A 15171-nucleotide genomic window follows, 5' to 3' on the forward strand; every position below is an offset into this window, starting at 1 on the left:
GAATTTCAAAAGCACGTAAGAATTTTTTTTAACGTGAATAAAAGTCTTTGAATGCGTGCATACTATCTTTAAAGATGTTTTAAACTATAAAAATTTATATAAATAATGTTTTCTAAGGCTTTTTATGGGAATATGGATGTTTTAGAGGAAATTCAATACCCAAGACCTATGCTACCAGGAACGCATCCCTATCTTCCCAATGTTAAAACGCTCTCGTATAACGCAAATTCGTATAGCGCAAAGACCCCAAGGAACGCATCCCTTGCGCTATACGAGACATGGGTGTAGTCGTCTTGCTATGGCAGTCTCTTGTATTGTGAATTTTAAGTTTGAAGAATTTTCTCAGGTGTTTTGATGGAGTGGTCGTTGAAAATGTCGGTTACTCTATGTTGATTTGTTTCTAAGCCCTGAAGTCAAGTGAGTGATAGTGGAAAGTTTTCTTTCTAGGCTTACGTTGAAACTTTGAGGCGATTGGGTGGGCCTTGGTTGTCTAGGAATCTCGGGGCCGTTCTCTCTCATGTGCTGGAGCTGGTGTCGGGTCCAAAGGCTGCTTCATCTCACGTGGACGCTGTTCATTCCCGCCGCTGTGTTGCGTATCTCTTGCGATCCACTCTTGGCCACTGTTTGGGTGAGGCGCAGCAAGTCCTTGCTCTCATGGAGCTCACTTCGACCGTGAGGAAGCACATGGAGGCAATGGGTGAGTATGAGCAGTGAGGTTGAGCACATGGAATGCAAGTGTTTCCCTGTTTTAGTCTCACTTATTCTTTATTGTCAATATGATTTTACTAGTTTACTATCTCTATATATTTAAATGAAGCACAGGAAAAATCCCTGGTGGGTTATTTAGCTGTTACAATAGTGTAGTTTCCTTCATCAAAGAAAACGAAAGAAATTGATTGCGATTCGTTACCCACCATTAGTGTATTCATAATAAACAGATTATTTGGTATTAGAAATACCGGTTTAGACGAATGGCAACGGTCAATTTTAACCTCATTTGAAAAAGGCCAGATTGGCGCCCATGCTATGCCACTCCACGTGACGTCACAGGGACCTTGTTTCTATACGAGTAGATAGGAGTTTTACATCGTCTGAGGTTACCAATGCATGCATGAGGCACAGAGCTCAGGGAAACATGTCTTAATAATCACCTATTAAAACTGGCTAAGGTTGGAAAGTTTCCTTCGTTTGATAAGGTATTAATAATCCTTATTTAAGCCAAGGGCTACCAACTAGCAGGGTACTCAGCTACCTGCTAGCATCCTGCGTCATACCAGCGCTCAAAGCCTCGCCCCAAGGTCACCTCACTTGCGGCAGCGGTAACCAGAACGACATCACACGGAGTTTTCCCAGCATTCATTCTTAGCCGTCGCATTTTCGCGCAGTTGAAAATTTTCACTTTTCATTTAATCGCGAAAAATAGATATCGTCATTAAAAAATCTAAAAGCATGAAGTACGTACTCCAGCAGTAATAATATTTCGATTTAGGCAGTAAAAGAATAATAGGAAACCACCCTATTTGATAATTTCAAATGTTCATCAACCTAGGAAATGGGATCTACCTGAATTATCCTTGCAAAAATTTCATCTGTTTTGGAAATCAAGCCGCTGGCAATTGAGAAGCAGTGTGGGGAGCACCTGTGTTCTTATTACATTTTTATTGTTACCAATACAGATAATTTGAGCCCGCTTATTTTGACTCATCGCCTAATTTGAGGTTGTGAGCAGCCCATGGCAAACAGTATGAGAAATGTGGAACTTGCATGGGTCGTCGATTGTTCTAAAAACTATTTTGAATAAGTAAAATGGATACATTAGCTCGCAAAAATACCTTAAGTTTCTCCATTCATCATCAAAAGAATTAAAAAAATTGACTTTAAAATCGAGAAAAATTTCTCTGAGCCGACCACTGCACGAAGACACCCGAGCGTTGCCGAGGCCAGGCGTGACATCGTAGGTGCCTAAACAACCGTAGGGAGTTGGGAAATTGGGAAATAAACTTTGTTGTGAGGGAGTATTTAGCCGCTCATCGTCACTTTATTTTGTTCTGTTATTCTTGGGCAAGTTTTCCTATTGCTGTTGTGCCTCGATTTTTACTTGGGATATTAATAATGCGACATTGGGATGATGAAGGACAAGGGTTTTACTTCATATGTTTTAGATATCAGAAAAATGGTTGATAACGTTGCTGCTTGTTCGAATAGTGCACCTGAAATTCATCTACATCTACATAATACCCCACAAGCCGCCTAAAAGGCGTGTGGCAGGGGTTGTTAGGACACCAGCCTTTTTTTTTAGAGCCACAAAAATTGATGCCACGACCCTCATAGAATTTATTATGACAAATTATTGCTATACGTCGGCAGCAAATCGAGATTTGAAAGAAACTTGTATTACTGGAGGATAACGATTGTAAGCTGTGCTGTTGAATTTGGCAATGCCGTATTAGCGGAGAAGGTAGTCTTATCCGTCCTATGGTGCGAATTCACAGCGAAACTGTCTGCACACAATCCACATGTGAGACAGCGAATCGGTTCCGCTGCCAACACACACACTAGCTTCAACCTATTTCAATACTATAGGTAAATCCATAAACAATATACTAGCATATACCATAAAAATATAGTGGGAATAGGCAAATACAATTATCATAAACTGGAAGTCACTACCATTCTTATATTCATCACGTACAACTTGCAACAATAACAGAACTCGTTATGATGAAAAAGACTATTTATTCATTAATTTAAAGCCTTAAATTAGCCCACGTAAGTGACACAGGTGACTTTTCTCGCTACTATTCGTTGAAATAATAGAATAACAAATTTCACGCACAGTTTTGATCTTGATAGCTTGATCGTGAAATGTCATATCTACGGTGAACAATGGAGGTGAATACGCCACTGACAATTTTTACATTACTGTTAGACATTTATCAATAGAGTAATAGCACTTTTTACAATTCAATCATGATGGAACACTAATAACTCTTGGTTGATATTTTCAAACTTTGTGCATTACAACCATTGGCACTGTGATTATTAGCAGTTGCTTAACGGGAGATGTCACGTTGAAAATAACTCTATTTTGGCACAAAAAGTGTTCCTAGATGTCTCCAATCAGCGAGCGAAAGTTACATTGACTGGAATTCACCTCATAATACAAGCACAGGCAGCCCTAAATGACGAATTCTCCGGTACCTACGAATAAATGGAGAATTTATTGTATATAAAAGCATAGCGGACGTTAGTAAACATCAAAATTGTTCTAATTACAGACTTAAATGAATGCTATGCCGTCGATAACATCAAACTTACAAGTAACAAATCCCCTTCAAACGGCCATGGCTCAGACTCCGTCAACGATGTTATTTAGGTATTATAAAATTTTTGGTTTAACTGCTCCAGTTTTATATTTTTTTGCCCTTACTCAGATATTAATATTATAAATACAGTGGAACCTCGATCTGTCATTTTTCAGGGGGATGGATGAAAAAAACGATGAATGCGGGAAAACGATTGATGTGGGAATTGTTGTCCGGGTTGCCTATGTCCCAGGAAACGCTTTATTTTTGCGAATTATGATATTCACTAATGGATTCAAACAAGATTTTTGCTGATTACAGGAATATTAATACTTTATCAAAACACTTTGGTCATATTGTTGATTCGACTTATCTCTCTTTCAAATATCCTAAAGGATCAAGCCGCCTTGATATAAAAAAGTTTGCACTCCACTCGGAATTTTCACTGCTATTTCACAGTAAAACTTCTTATCCATCAAATGCCATTTCAAGTACACGTGTTTACGAGAGAAATGTGCGTGTTATGCCTCAAACAACTGATTTCTCTGTCGCAGTGATTGGTTATGAGATGGATCAAGAAGGCCAAAAATAGTTTATTATTTGAAATGTTCCTTTCTAGTAATTAAATTTTTAATATGATTGAGGCAATGTGGCGTTAATCGTCAGCGGCACGCCCACCTGATCCTCGGTTTCATCCCACTTCTTGTTTTCACCAGGGATCTCGCTCTACCCCCACCCCTGCCGTCATGTGCTACCGGACATACCGAGGCGTTCTGCAATATTCACATATTTCTAGCCCGGATTCTTTTCTTCATCATCAATTATTTTCAGTCCATCTTTTAAAGTTCTCACTTGTGTCTTCGGAAGGGCCATGGTCCGAAGACGAATAAGAATAAAACTAATGAAAATGAAACCGGACTCAATTGAATCCACACGGAAAACACTCGCTAGTTTTAAGTCAATCCACCTGGGAAAGTACGGAACCACTCGTACGATGTTAAGTTCGGCACTAATGATATCGCGTACGGCATAAGCAGAGCTTACTGCAGAGGGTGAAGCATGACCATATGACTGCGCAATGAAATTTTTTATCCTATAGAGAAGGCAACTTACCCACTCATTTCTAACAATAAGTAGCATAGCTCTAGATGAGCAGATGAATTCAGATTGCTAGTAGGGAGAAACAAAATATCTTGATAAGACATCGCTTCGTTAGCAACTCAGACAAGTGAGACTTATAGCATAACTCATAAATTTTAGCCAGACTTTTTAGCTTTTAGCCCTGTTTTCGAAAAAAAATCGCATCAACTGCCATGAAACTCACTATCAGCTGCGAGGATATCGATATTCGCCAGAAATCACCATCGTATTATTCCAACTATTTCCTTGCTTAAAATGCTTAAATAACGTTAGAAATACGTCGTGTTTGGTATCATTCTTTTTTCAATTACGTGCACATCTCTAATATCTCAATCTAATATAAGGATAAAACCAATTACCGAAATTCATTTTTAGACACCTTTTGGGCTAATTGGTGATTCATGCAGCAGTTGACCTCCAGAAGTTGGTCATCTTTGAAGCGAGGCGGCTAAAAAAAAGTCCGCGGTCGAGAAAGGGGGAGGCGCGAAAAAGGTTTCTTCTGTTCTCGAGTAACTTGATATTTTCTTTTGAAGCTAAGGTCGTCGTGATACGATCCCTGCTCGAGCTGGGACCTTTTTTCATTACGGAGAAGAGGAAAGCTTCAACTGGGGGAGGCGAGTGCTGAATGGAGGGGGATACCGGATCTTGGGAAATGCGCTAATGTAACTATCCCACGGCACTCTGCTTCTCCCTATCGCATTTCAATCTCCTGGGGAAGATTCAAATTATGTTTCTGCCGTTATTAGCCATAAATAACACGTTGTCAACACTTCGTCTCATTTTTATCAAACGATGAATGCGGGAAAATTATTTGACGGGACCGCGATCTTCAAACGATCAATGTGGGAAAACGTTACTTCGGGGAATGATAGATGCAGGAAAAAATTACATTGCTTTATGGAACTTAATTTGGGACCAGGAGCGGCGAACGATGAATGCGGGAAAACGATCAATGCGGGAACGATAAATCGGGGTTCCACTGTAATACAAAATATGAGGGCTTCCGAGCCTCTGTCGTCGGATATTTTGTTTTAAATAGAAAATAATCAACACGTGTCACAAGCGAAGCTCTTACAACTGCTGGCAGCTATTACAAACAATCACAATAATAGCTTCTTGTGATATTTAGGCACCTATGATGTCATCGAGGCTTCGTCGGCAGTGACTTTGGGGGGAGGGAGTTTTTGGCACGCTTTAAAATTCGTTATATTTATCATTGAATATCTCGCGAAGGAAAACTAAGATTTACTAGCGGTTTTCTTTGTTGAATTCAGAAAATAATTTTCTGTCCGCCAGTGAAATAAAAGAAATTCATGCAGGTTTCCCATTATGTGGTAGATTGTATTGATAATTTGAAATCCTGCTTTACATGCAGTTTGAAGTCAAATTTTGCCTCATGAATGTTGCTTTACCGGTTGATTTGAAGTTGTCCTTAGCAATAATGCATTTTTGTTTTTTGGCAGCAATTATCTAAGTGAGTTATGTTGGCCTGCTTGAAATCAGAACTCTCCCAAAATGAAACATATCACACGGAGATATTCTGTTTCTGTGAAGCTAGTGAAGGGAGGGGTGTGGAGGAGTAGTTGGCAGGATGGGACAGGGGTGACGGAGTTTGATCCTCTTTGCCTAAAATATTGCCTCCAAAATCCGAGCAGAGTTGCCCAGGCTGAGGGCCCAAATATTTCCAGACTGTGTACATAAAAATTTGAGCTATAAACCAAGGCAATATGGCTTCAATGATGAATTATTAACCCTGTCAGTATTTGGTATTTACATTCTTTATTAAATGCTTTTTTCTAAATATATAGGGGAATTAACCATTAGATTTGGCATGGAAATCGGCTAGCGTGTTTTTGATAATCAAGTTTCCTAATACAATAATAATTGAAAAGGTAAAAATTAATATTTTTCAGTAATGAGATATCATGTAATTATTGCCGTTGGTGTTTCTATGGAATGAAAAGGTTTTTGTTGATAGGCATTGTGATTATTCCGGGTTTCCTTCCATGATGATCCATTTTCCTGGACAGTATTTTGCCTACTGGAACTCTTCAGTGGACCTGAGAAGGCCAACTGGAACGTTGGTGAATTATTGTCCAGGAAAATGGATTAACACGGAAGGAAATCCAGAAGAATCACTGCCTGTACAGTCAAGATTCCTGTGGAAGCCTACTTAGAAAGGTATTAGTTTAATTTAAAGATATAACCTACCTAAACCAAAGCGACCTCAAATTTTTTCTGCTGTAAGTAATGTCACTGATGTAGGTATTTTATTACTTGAAACAGTCCGGGTATCATTAGTGTTTCAGTTTTAATAAGAATTTACCGTGCTTGCTTTATTTTGATTCATTATATAGTAATTTTAAATGAATGTCATTTTATTTTAAGATCCTAGTCCTGAGAATGCCAAAGAGAGTAATCAAGAGACGCTGTTTGGTCAGCATTTGCTCGTGTGCGCTCTCCAGGAAATGGGCAGTCTACTCCTTGCCCTCTCCACATCTGCCTCGACAGTGCTGTTAGATGCCCAACTGGGTGAGCATTTTCTCCTTTCCTTTGTCTCATCTTTATTTCTTTATGTTGTCACCCGTGTTGTCATCGTTGCGGTTTTGTTTCAGCTTTGGTGGACACGGTGGTGAGCGTACTGCTTCATCCTTGCCAAGCTCCGCGATTGGCTGCTGCATGGTGTTTGCGTTGTGTTGGTGTAGCTGTCCCATCACAAGTGACACCTCTTATTGACAGGTGGGGAATTTTAAACTATGTCTCTTCAGTTTGTACTTGAAGTTGAATGTTTATTGTTTGTAGATTAAGGAAAGTTTTTGTAAAAGATTCTCTGACCCCTTTGAGTAGATAGTAGATTGAGTAGATTCATTTCCACTGCATAATATGTATGTGCACGCTGCCTGCACTTAAAAAACATGTCCTCTGTATGAAACGCAGTCAGAAAGGAAGTGCTCTCAATTTTTATACGGTTAAAAAGGCAGTGTTTTTTGATGTACTTGTAAGCTTCCTAAAGTTGGTCTATGCTTCCTTTACGTATTTTGATGCCTTTGTTGTCCTCGCTCACAGGCTATATATCATTTGCAACTCTCTCATAACGTTTTAGAAAATTCATTCCCAGATGAAATTTCAGCATCTTTAACAAAAAATCTTAACCAGTGTGCGAGTGGAGACAGTCTTCTATTCGATGTAATCTTGGTATCTCAATGGTTTGAGGGCATAGTTCATTCTGCTCTTTATAATCCGTATGTTTTTATAATATTCTTGCTGCAGGTGCTTTTAAAGAAGCGTTATCCTGCCTAAGCTGTTTGAAGATTGCTTAAGTGTTCTCTAATTTTAGTTTTGTATCCTTGAGAAGTGTTTTGACTTCTATATTTACATGCTTAAATTCCATAGCAGTGTTAAGATCCACATCCATATGTTCCCTCTCTATCTAAGCCTCTTCAAGCATTAGAATTGCTTATGAGAAATTTGTGAAGTCTGATCCAGTGGAGGTAATGGGTAGTTATCATGCTCTTATGTCTATTTTCCTCTCACAGGGTCCTGTTTGGACATGTTCATACAGGTAGCGTGACAATACACTTCACACTCGCTCAATTGGGGCAAGTTGACGTGATGTGCTCTTTTCTTGCTAGCTAGTGTACTGGAGAGGCTGATCACATGGCATCAACCCTCGACTTGTGGTCGAGTTATATTTTGATCATTATTATTGTGAGGTGATGGTGTGATTAATTTTGTGTGTGTAACTTGGTGTTTGAAAGTTTTATAATTTCTCATGTCATCTCATAATAAATGACCCTATTTTAGATGTGTTGAAGGCATTGAGAGCATGAGGACCTCTCCGGAAGCAATATCTGGGTATGGGAGTGCTCTGGCTGCCATCCTCGGTGGTGTCCAGTTTTCGCCCCTCGGCATACCCCACACCAAAGGAAAGGTTAGTATTGGGATGAGTCTTGAATTCACCCACTTCCCAATTGATACTTCTAATTTTTTTCCATGAAATGCAAGTGCTGATCAGAACAAGGCTATTCGAGTCATCGGGTTCCATAAATACTTAAGCTATGGGCTTTATTTGTCCCTGAAATGTGGTTTTCAAATTATAAATATAATAAATTCTACTTTTAAAATACACCCATGTCTCGTATAGCGCAAGGGATGCGTTCCTTGGGGTCTTTGCGCTTTACGAATTTGCGTTATACGAGAGCGTTTTAACATTGAGAAGATAGGGATGCGTTCCTGGTAGCATAGGTCTTTGGTATTGAATTTCCTCTAAAACTTATATATTCCCGTAAATAGCCTTAGAAAACATTAATTATATAAATGTTTATAGTTTAAAACATCTTTAAAGATAGTTTGCACGCATTTGAAGACTTTTATTCACGTTAAAAAAAATTCTTACGTGCTTTTGAAATTCCCTCCTGTCGTGCGGGTGGGCTAACATCTGCTATCTCAGGGGTTCGTAATGCATTGCCGGCAGTTGACAATTTTTCAAACCAGTCTAAAAACATCTATTGTGTCACCCAGGCCCTTTTGTCGCTCATCGAAATGACAGGCAAATGCTACTTTGAATGCCATTTCATAGCTAGCGGAGTTTAAGAATGATAAATCATTTTAATTTGAAGTCCTCCGAGTCATTAGCAGCTACGTGAAACAGTCTTTAAATGCCTTGAAACCTGACCCAGGTTTTCCTTCCCTGAAAATGAATGAACGAGAATGCATTCTTTTCCCAAAGAATATCGTCTCGTCAACACTAAAAACTAGTTGAGGGGGAAAGGAGCCACTTTCAATCACAGCTTGGAGTTCATCAGAAAATGTTGTGGTGACTGCTCTATCAACACTTGCAGATTCACCTGATATCGCCGCACTGAAAATACCTGCTTGCCGTTTAAATTCTGGAACCAACCGGAGCTTTCACTAAATGTCTCGGAGCGATTACCACTCTCGTCTTTTTGCACTGATTCACTATGAACTTTCCGTATGTGTAGACCGCTTGGTTGAAGTTGGTGCGGCTGAGGTCACAGATGTTTTAACTTCGTCTTTATTCAGAATAAGGCATCGTGCGTTTAAACTTCCGCGCAATATCGCTTTGATGTTCTCCATTTTCAAAGCAATTGACCTATATCAATTTCTCTTCTGGGTTTATGGTTTTTCTTGATAAATTCTTGATTTTTCTACCCGAATTCCTATTTTTTGCCATTTTATCTTGGTTTTTACTCTGCATGGCTCTATCGACATCACCTTCTACTGCTGAACTGTATTCTTGAGACGCAGAGGGCCTACGACTGCGGGGAGGGAACGAAGCTATTGTGTTTGAGACTCTACAGCGGACCCTCTTATATGTTGATGCTATTCATGCGCAACTCGCCCACCACTCCATTTCTCCCCCGTGAATACCGATGACCTTGAAGGCTTTAGCGTAGACTCTCTACCGGGAAGTCAATCGCCCGATAACCTATGACGGCAAAAATTACGTCTCAACCAGTATTGCTTAAAAAAACTCATTTCCACTAGCCCCACGCTTGATTAATGATCTAAATTAACTCATTCTGTTAAGGAGACGAGATAAATTACTTCGGTAGGCCGGCTATCTGGACCCAATGACGAGTAATACTTTTGGCCATTGCACAGCAATGGATTTCGATTAATATATAAACAAAAAAGAAGATTTGAGGCAAGCAATAATATTATTATGCGTAAAATGATAGAAATTTCGTGTGCACTTAGCGCAAGTTCACGTTTTATCACGAGAGCGTTTAAGATTTTTGATTAGGCTACACTGCGTTGCAATGTTTCCCCGAGGAACGACTTTGCGCTATATCAAAATTGCGCTATACGAGACATGGGTGTAATGTGATTCGGTTAAAATCACTTTACAATTAATTTAACCTTATTTATACATTGTTTTTTTGAAAATTTTGTTGAAAATGGTTTTGATGTGAATTGCACTTTCGGGACTTATTGAAAACCTGTAATAAGCAATTTCTTATGATATTATGTAGGAAACTTGCTAGGAAAACACAGGGAAAAATACTGTGAAATAATTTTTTTTAAAGTTGAGGTCACCCTTTAATATAATATACCATAATTAACTTTCTCCTCAGATGAAAGCTGTGAAAAAGTGTCAGTGGTTAATTATAACTGTATTTAATGCTTAGTAATGCTATAATACTGTTGGTTATTTTTTGTTTGTAGTTATGCCGTGCATGCATGTTATATTTGGAAATATGGACATGCCTTGTATGATGATGTGTGCAGGCACCAATATCTCTTGACAAATGACAGTCACTGTTATTATTATGGATAGGTTGTCTTCAACACTGGTGAGGAGTTACTGCGCAGTGCGTCACAGAACAGCCGCCTTTCTCTGGCACGCACGCAGACCGGCTGGCTGCTGATGGGAGCCGTGGCCAGCCTTGGAGTGGGAGTGGTCCGAGGCCTCTTGCCGAGATTGCTTCTCCTGTGGAGGAATTCCTTCCCACGCTCTGCACGAGAGCTGGATTCGGAAAAAGCACGTGGGGATGCCTTCACTTGGCAGGTAATTTATTCATTTTATTTATTTATTTCCACACCTCGGAAAACAGCACTATTCGACCTTTACATCAGGGTTTTTTTTATAACGTATAACAATCAAACGTGTGAAGAAACATCCATGCCCTGGATAAGGGTAATTTACCCAGGCAGATTTTCACCTGCCGCCACCGAGGCTGGCTGTTTTAAATTTAACCTGCAGGTATCACTTATGATAGTCGTAAGTCTCCTAAGTGGCCGTTAGCTACTTTTCCTCTTGAGTTCGCATGCTTAGGTTGAAGGATGATAGCCATGCATTCACCAAGGTCTACTTTTGATGGAAGAAGGTATTAAAACATTCATTCTTATTATGAAAGCATCTTCTGGCTTCTATTTTATATTAGGCATTATTGTCACTCTTTTTGAATGTTTAAATTTATGTAATTAACATTTTTTTCCACAATGTAGGCTGCATTTTTCGGGTTTCACCGCGTCATCGTTGCGTTGGGGACAACAGTTTCTCCTGCGTTCCAGCAGGTGTCTTCAGGTCGAAGTGAACTCTCGACCACAAGTCACTTCAACCTGAAGACGCTTGCTGGAACGCAGGAGAAACTGTTGTCCCCAACGCAACGACGACGCGATGAAACCCGAAAAATGCAGCCTGCATTACCAGCGCACCACAGAAGCCTTCGCATCAATTTTTTTCTGCATTGCAAATTTTCTCGTAAAAAAATGCTGAAAGGAAATTTTATTATATTTCAAAGGTTTTGCCTAAAATAATGAATATTTTGTGTCATATTATTCATTATTTTTCCTTATGTTTACAGGTGACATTGGAGGGTCGTGCTGGTGCTTTATCTGCTATGCATTCCTTTTTGCTTTACTGCCCCGAGCTGGCGACAGAGGATGTGGTTCGACGTTTACTATCCCCTGTGGAATCTGCCTTGGCCATGGTTGTTGGGTGAGAGTGATTTTCTTCTGTTGGTTTTATTTAATCAGATTCTTGTCGGAGATTTAAGAAGCTCAAAGATGGTTGGAGAAACTCAATTGTGAGTGAATTAAATAATTGGAAATCCATTGCATTTTAAAAAGTGCAAAACACAAAATTTTTATTATTATTCTGATTATAGGAGAGTTTATGTTTAATCAGATTTTAAGGTGAAGAATGGGATTATTAGGAGGAGAGATCTATATATATATATATATTTGCAAATACTTACAGCATCTTTAGTTATTATCCCTGGCTTAATCCTGTTCTTTAGATGTCCAATTTTAGGATCTGGGGAAAAACACACTCATTGGTTTTTTTTTTTTAAGTGAAAGTAAGAGCCAACTTAACACATTCCATGTGGGCCCAATTTTCATGAACGTCGTCAGAATTGGCCGATATAATAAGAAAGAAAAATAGAGAGAGGTTTTCGTGCCATAACTTCCGTTCAAATACTACTATTTACAAGCGGCGCACTCAGGTTGAAAAGAGGGAAGCTTGCTGAAGGCCATACACACGATCTGAAGAGGATATTAGTCACTTGCGGAGGCGGAGAAAGGGCTCCTGGTCCAACTGGCAGATCCGTATCTCGGCTTGGACAGGACCATGTCAATTGATGTGCTCCACGCTGAAATTATTTGTTAAGTGGAGAAATTGTATTTTAAAGTATACCGGGACTAGCCGCGGTGATAACTTTTACGGGAGTCACCCAAAATGCACAATCGTGCGAAAGATCCACAGAGGAAATCATCCGCCTTGACCAGGATTCGAACCCGGATCCCCCGATTTCCGGTCGAGTGCTTTAGCCAGTTAAGCTACCGAGGCGTCATTCTTCTCTGTGGATATTGGGATCCAAATCGGGGGATCCAGGTTCGAATCCCGGTCAAGGTGGATGATTTTTTTCTCTGTGGATCTTTCGCAAGATTGTGCATTGCGGGGGACTCCCGTTAAAGTTATCTAGGCTAGTCCCGGTATACTTTAAACTAGTCAAGAGCGAACACCTCTTTATGTCCTATGTCCGGGCCTGCTCTCCGGCTGTGGTGCTGTGTGCACAATTTGGACTGCTTGTGGCATCATATGCCCAGCAGTCCAGCAACACCTTGTCCAGTAGTGTCCACTAATATCCACAGGGAAGAATGATGCCTCGGTAGCTTAACTGGCTAAAGCACTCGACCGGAAATCGGGGGATCCGACTTCGAATCCCGGTGAAGGTGGATGATTTTTTCTCTGTGGATCTTTCGCACAAATTGTATTTTTTTCTGATTGTCATATTGTTCTCTGTGGTCCATTTTTCCAGAATTGCACCAGTGGTGAAGTCGTATGGTCAACACTTGAAAGCACCCGTGGCAATGGTGAGGCTAAGGTTGTATGAGACACTCTCTCTTCTGCCCCCTCAGTCTTTTGAAGGTAAGCACATAGCAGTTATCATGCATTGGGCTTTGCAAATGAGGGATTTTTGGTTTCAAATTGAGTCACATCCTTGAAAATAATTCTGATTTGAAAAAAAAATAATTCTGTCACAGGTTCGTATGCACCGCTGCTGAGAATGCTGGTGGGGGAGTTGACGCTCAGTGAGAACCCAGCCAACACGACTACGTCCCTTTTACTCTCCCTCTGCCATTCGGGCGCTGCTCTGCTCTTGGGCCGAAGGCTCAGGGACCCAGGCCACCGAGCCATTGAAGATCAGGTGAGGGCGATTCAGCAACTGTTCATTCATGTCTCAGACCAGATATCAGATTTTATGTCTTATTTTTCCATGTGTACGGACATCAAACGATTAGGGAAGTCAGAGAATTAGAGAAGTGTTCGTATCTAAAGAATTACAGGTGGTCCTTTTGTTCCATCCAACCAAATTTTGTACAATTTGCATTTTTAAACTGTCATTTTTCTTGAATTTGTACATTAAGTTTGTACAAAGGTTTACTAGATAAAAACCTTTGATCTCTTAAAAGTATTAACTAATTTCATTTATTAGTAATTAACTTCAGAAAAACTCCCCTATCTATCTGCCTATCATTATTGTTATTATATTTGGCACGCAAGTGAGATGCATACATATGAACATAATAAAAATCATTTTACAAGTAGTCAAGTTGGTCCTTCATATAATAAATTTCAGAAAAAATGCAATACAGATGCATCAAATAACAAATATAGATATAATTCATATTTAAAATGTTCAACTCATTTGTATTTTATCACTTATCCATCTCTGAAGTAATCTGATACTGATTAATACAATCAATTTAAAAGGAATTCTTTTAATTCAGTGTGAAGTAGGCAGGTTAACATTCACTTCTTGAGTTCACTGGGCAATTTATGGAAAGGTTTACCATGGCATGTGATGGATCAATGTTTGTTTTCCCCCCTTAGCTGCAGCAAGATGTGAATGTAATGTGAGGATGGGTTTTACAGTCATAATTCTGTCTTTTCTTTATGCAAGTTGTGTTTAGTTATTGAGATCTTCCTATTGTCTCCATTCCCATAAACTTCAACTGTGAAAATTGAATATTTACTTGATTCCAGCTGCAGCCAAATAGTGCTGCTGGATCAGGTGCCCTGGAGCATGACCCGTGTTGCCTGTATGGAGCCTGTAATCCGGTGAGTGGATTTTCCTTGAATTTGCATGTTCCTCTAACACGGTTCCCACTCAACCTGGAAAACCTTAAAACCGGGAATAAGCCGTGAATTTCCAATACCGTGAAAAAACCTGGAAAAAGCTGTGGATTTCGTCTTAAAACCTTAAAAATCTCTTAATCATGATTTTACGGTCGTAGAACCACGGTTGACAAATTAAAAGAAAAATGGATATTTCGAGGTCAGTCACGTGCAGACATGGCCACGAATTTATCTGCACACATATATTCGAAGAGCAATTATTGGTCCGTGTGCCATGATGACACATTGACCTTAAGCCTGTACCGAAGCCGGAAGACTGGTAACCAAAGTGTCCATTAACACTTGTGAAAATTCAGACACATCTTTACTACCCTGGCACCCTGGTTCCTCTATTTTCCCACTCACAACCATTAGCCGGAGCTGAATTTTTCAAATGATATGTGACATCAGGAGAGATAGCAATTTGATTGGTGCGTTTGCATTCACGGTGTTTGTCGCGTTTGTTAAATTTTTAGTTAACTTACGGCCGATGATTGTTACGTGATCAATATTTCTGCCAAAAATGGTTTATCTACAAACCGTGAATTTGAAGACATTTAGACCGTGAAAACCTGG

The 15171-nt window shown here is 39.7% G+C and overlaps 1 protein-coding gene across 1 annotated transcript in view; it reads left to right on the forward strand.

The window, feature by feature from the left end:
* Nucleotides 1–15171, forward strand: part of LOC124157965 (HEAT repeat-containing protein 5B) — a 79721-nt gene that overhangs the window by 26392 nt on the left and 38158 nt on the right. Inside the window, exons 7-15 of the mRNA XM_046533088.1 lie at nucleotides 448–697; nucleotides 6834–6977; nucleotides 7061–7184; nucleotides 8250–8376; nucleotides 10747–10977; nucleotides 11777–11910; nucleotides 13235–13344; nucleotides 13461–13624; nucleotides 14464–14538. Coding sequence (XP_046389044.1) covers nucleotides 448–697; nucleotides 6834–6977; nucleotides 7061–7184; nucleotides 8250–8376; nucleotides 10747–10977; nucleotides 11777–11910; nucleotides 13235–13344; nucleotides 13461–13624; nucleotides 14464–14538 — 1359 coding nt within the window. The remainder of the gene's footprint in view (nucleotides 1–447; nucleotides 698–6833; nucleotides 6978–7060; nucleotides 7185–8249; nucleotides 8377–10746; nucleotides 10978–11776; nucleotides 11911–13234; nucleotides 13345–13460; nucleotides 13625–14463; nucleotides 14539–15171) is intronic.

This window comes from Ischnura elegans, chromosome 4 (assembly GCF_921293095.1).
Source record: "Ischnura elegans chromosome 4, ioIscEleg1.1, whole genome shotgun sequence".
NCBI classification, from domain to species: domain Eukaryota; kingdom Metazoa; phylum Arthropoda; class Insecta; order Odonata; family Coenagrionidae; genus Ischnura; species Ischnura elegans.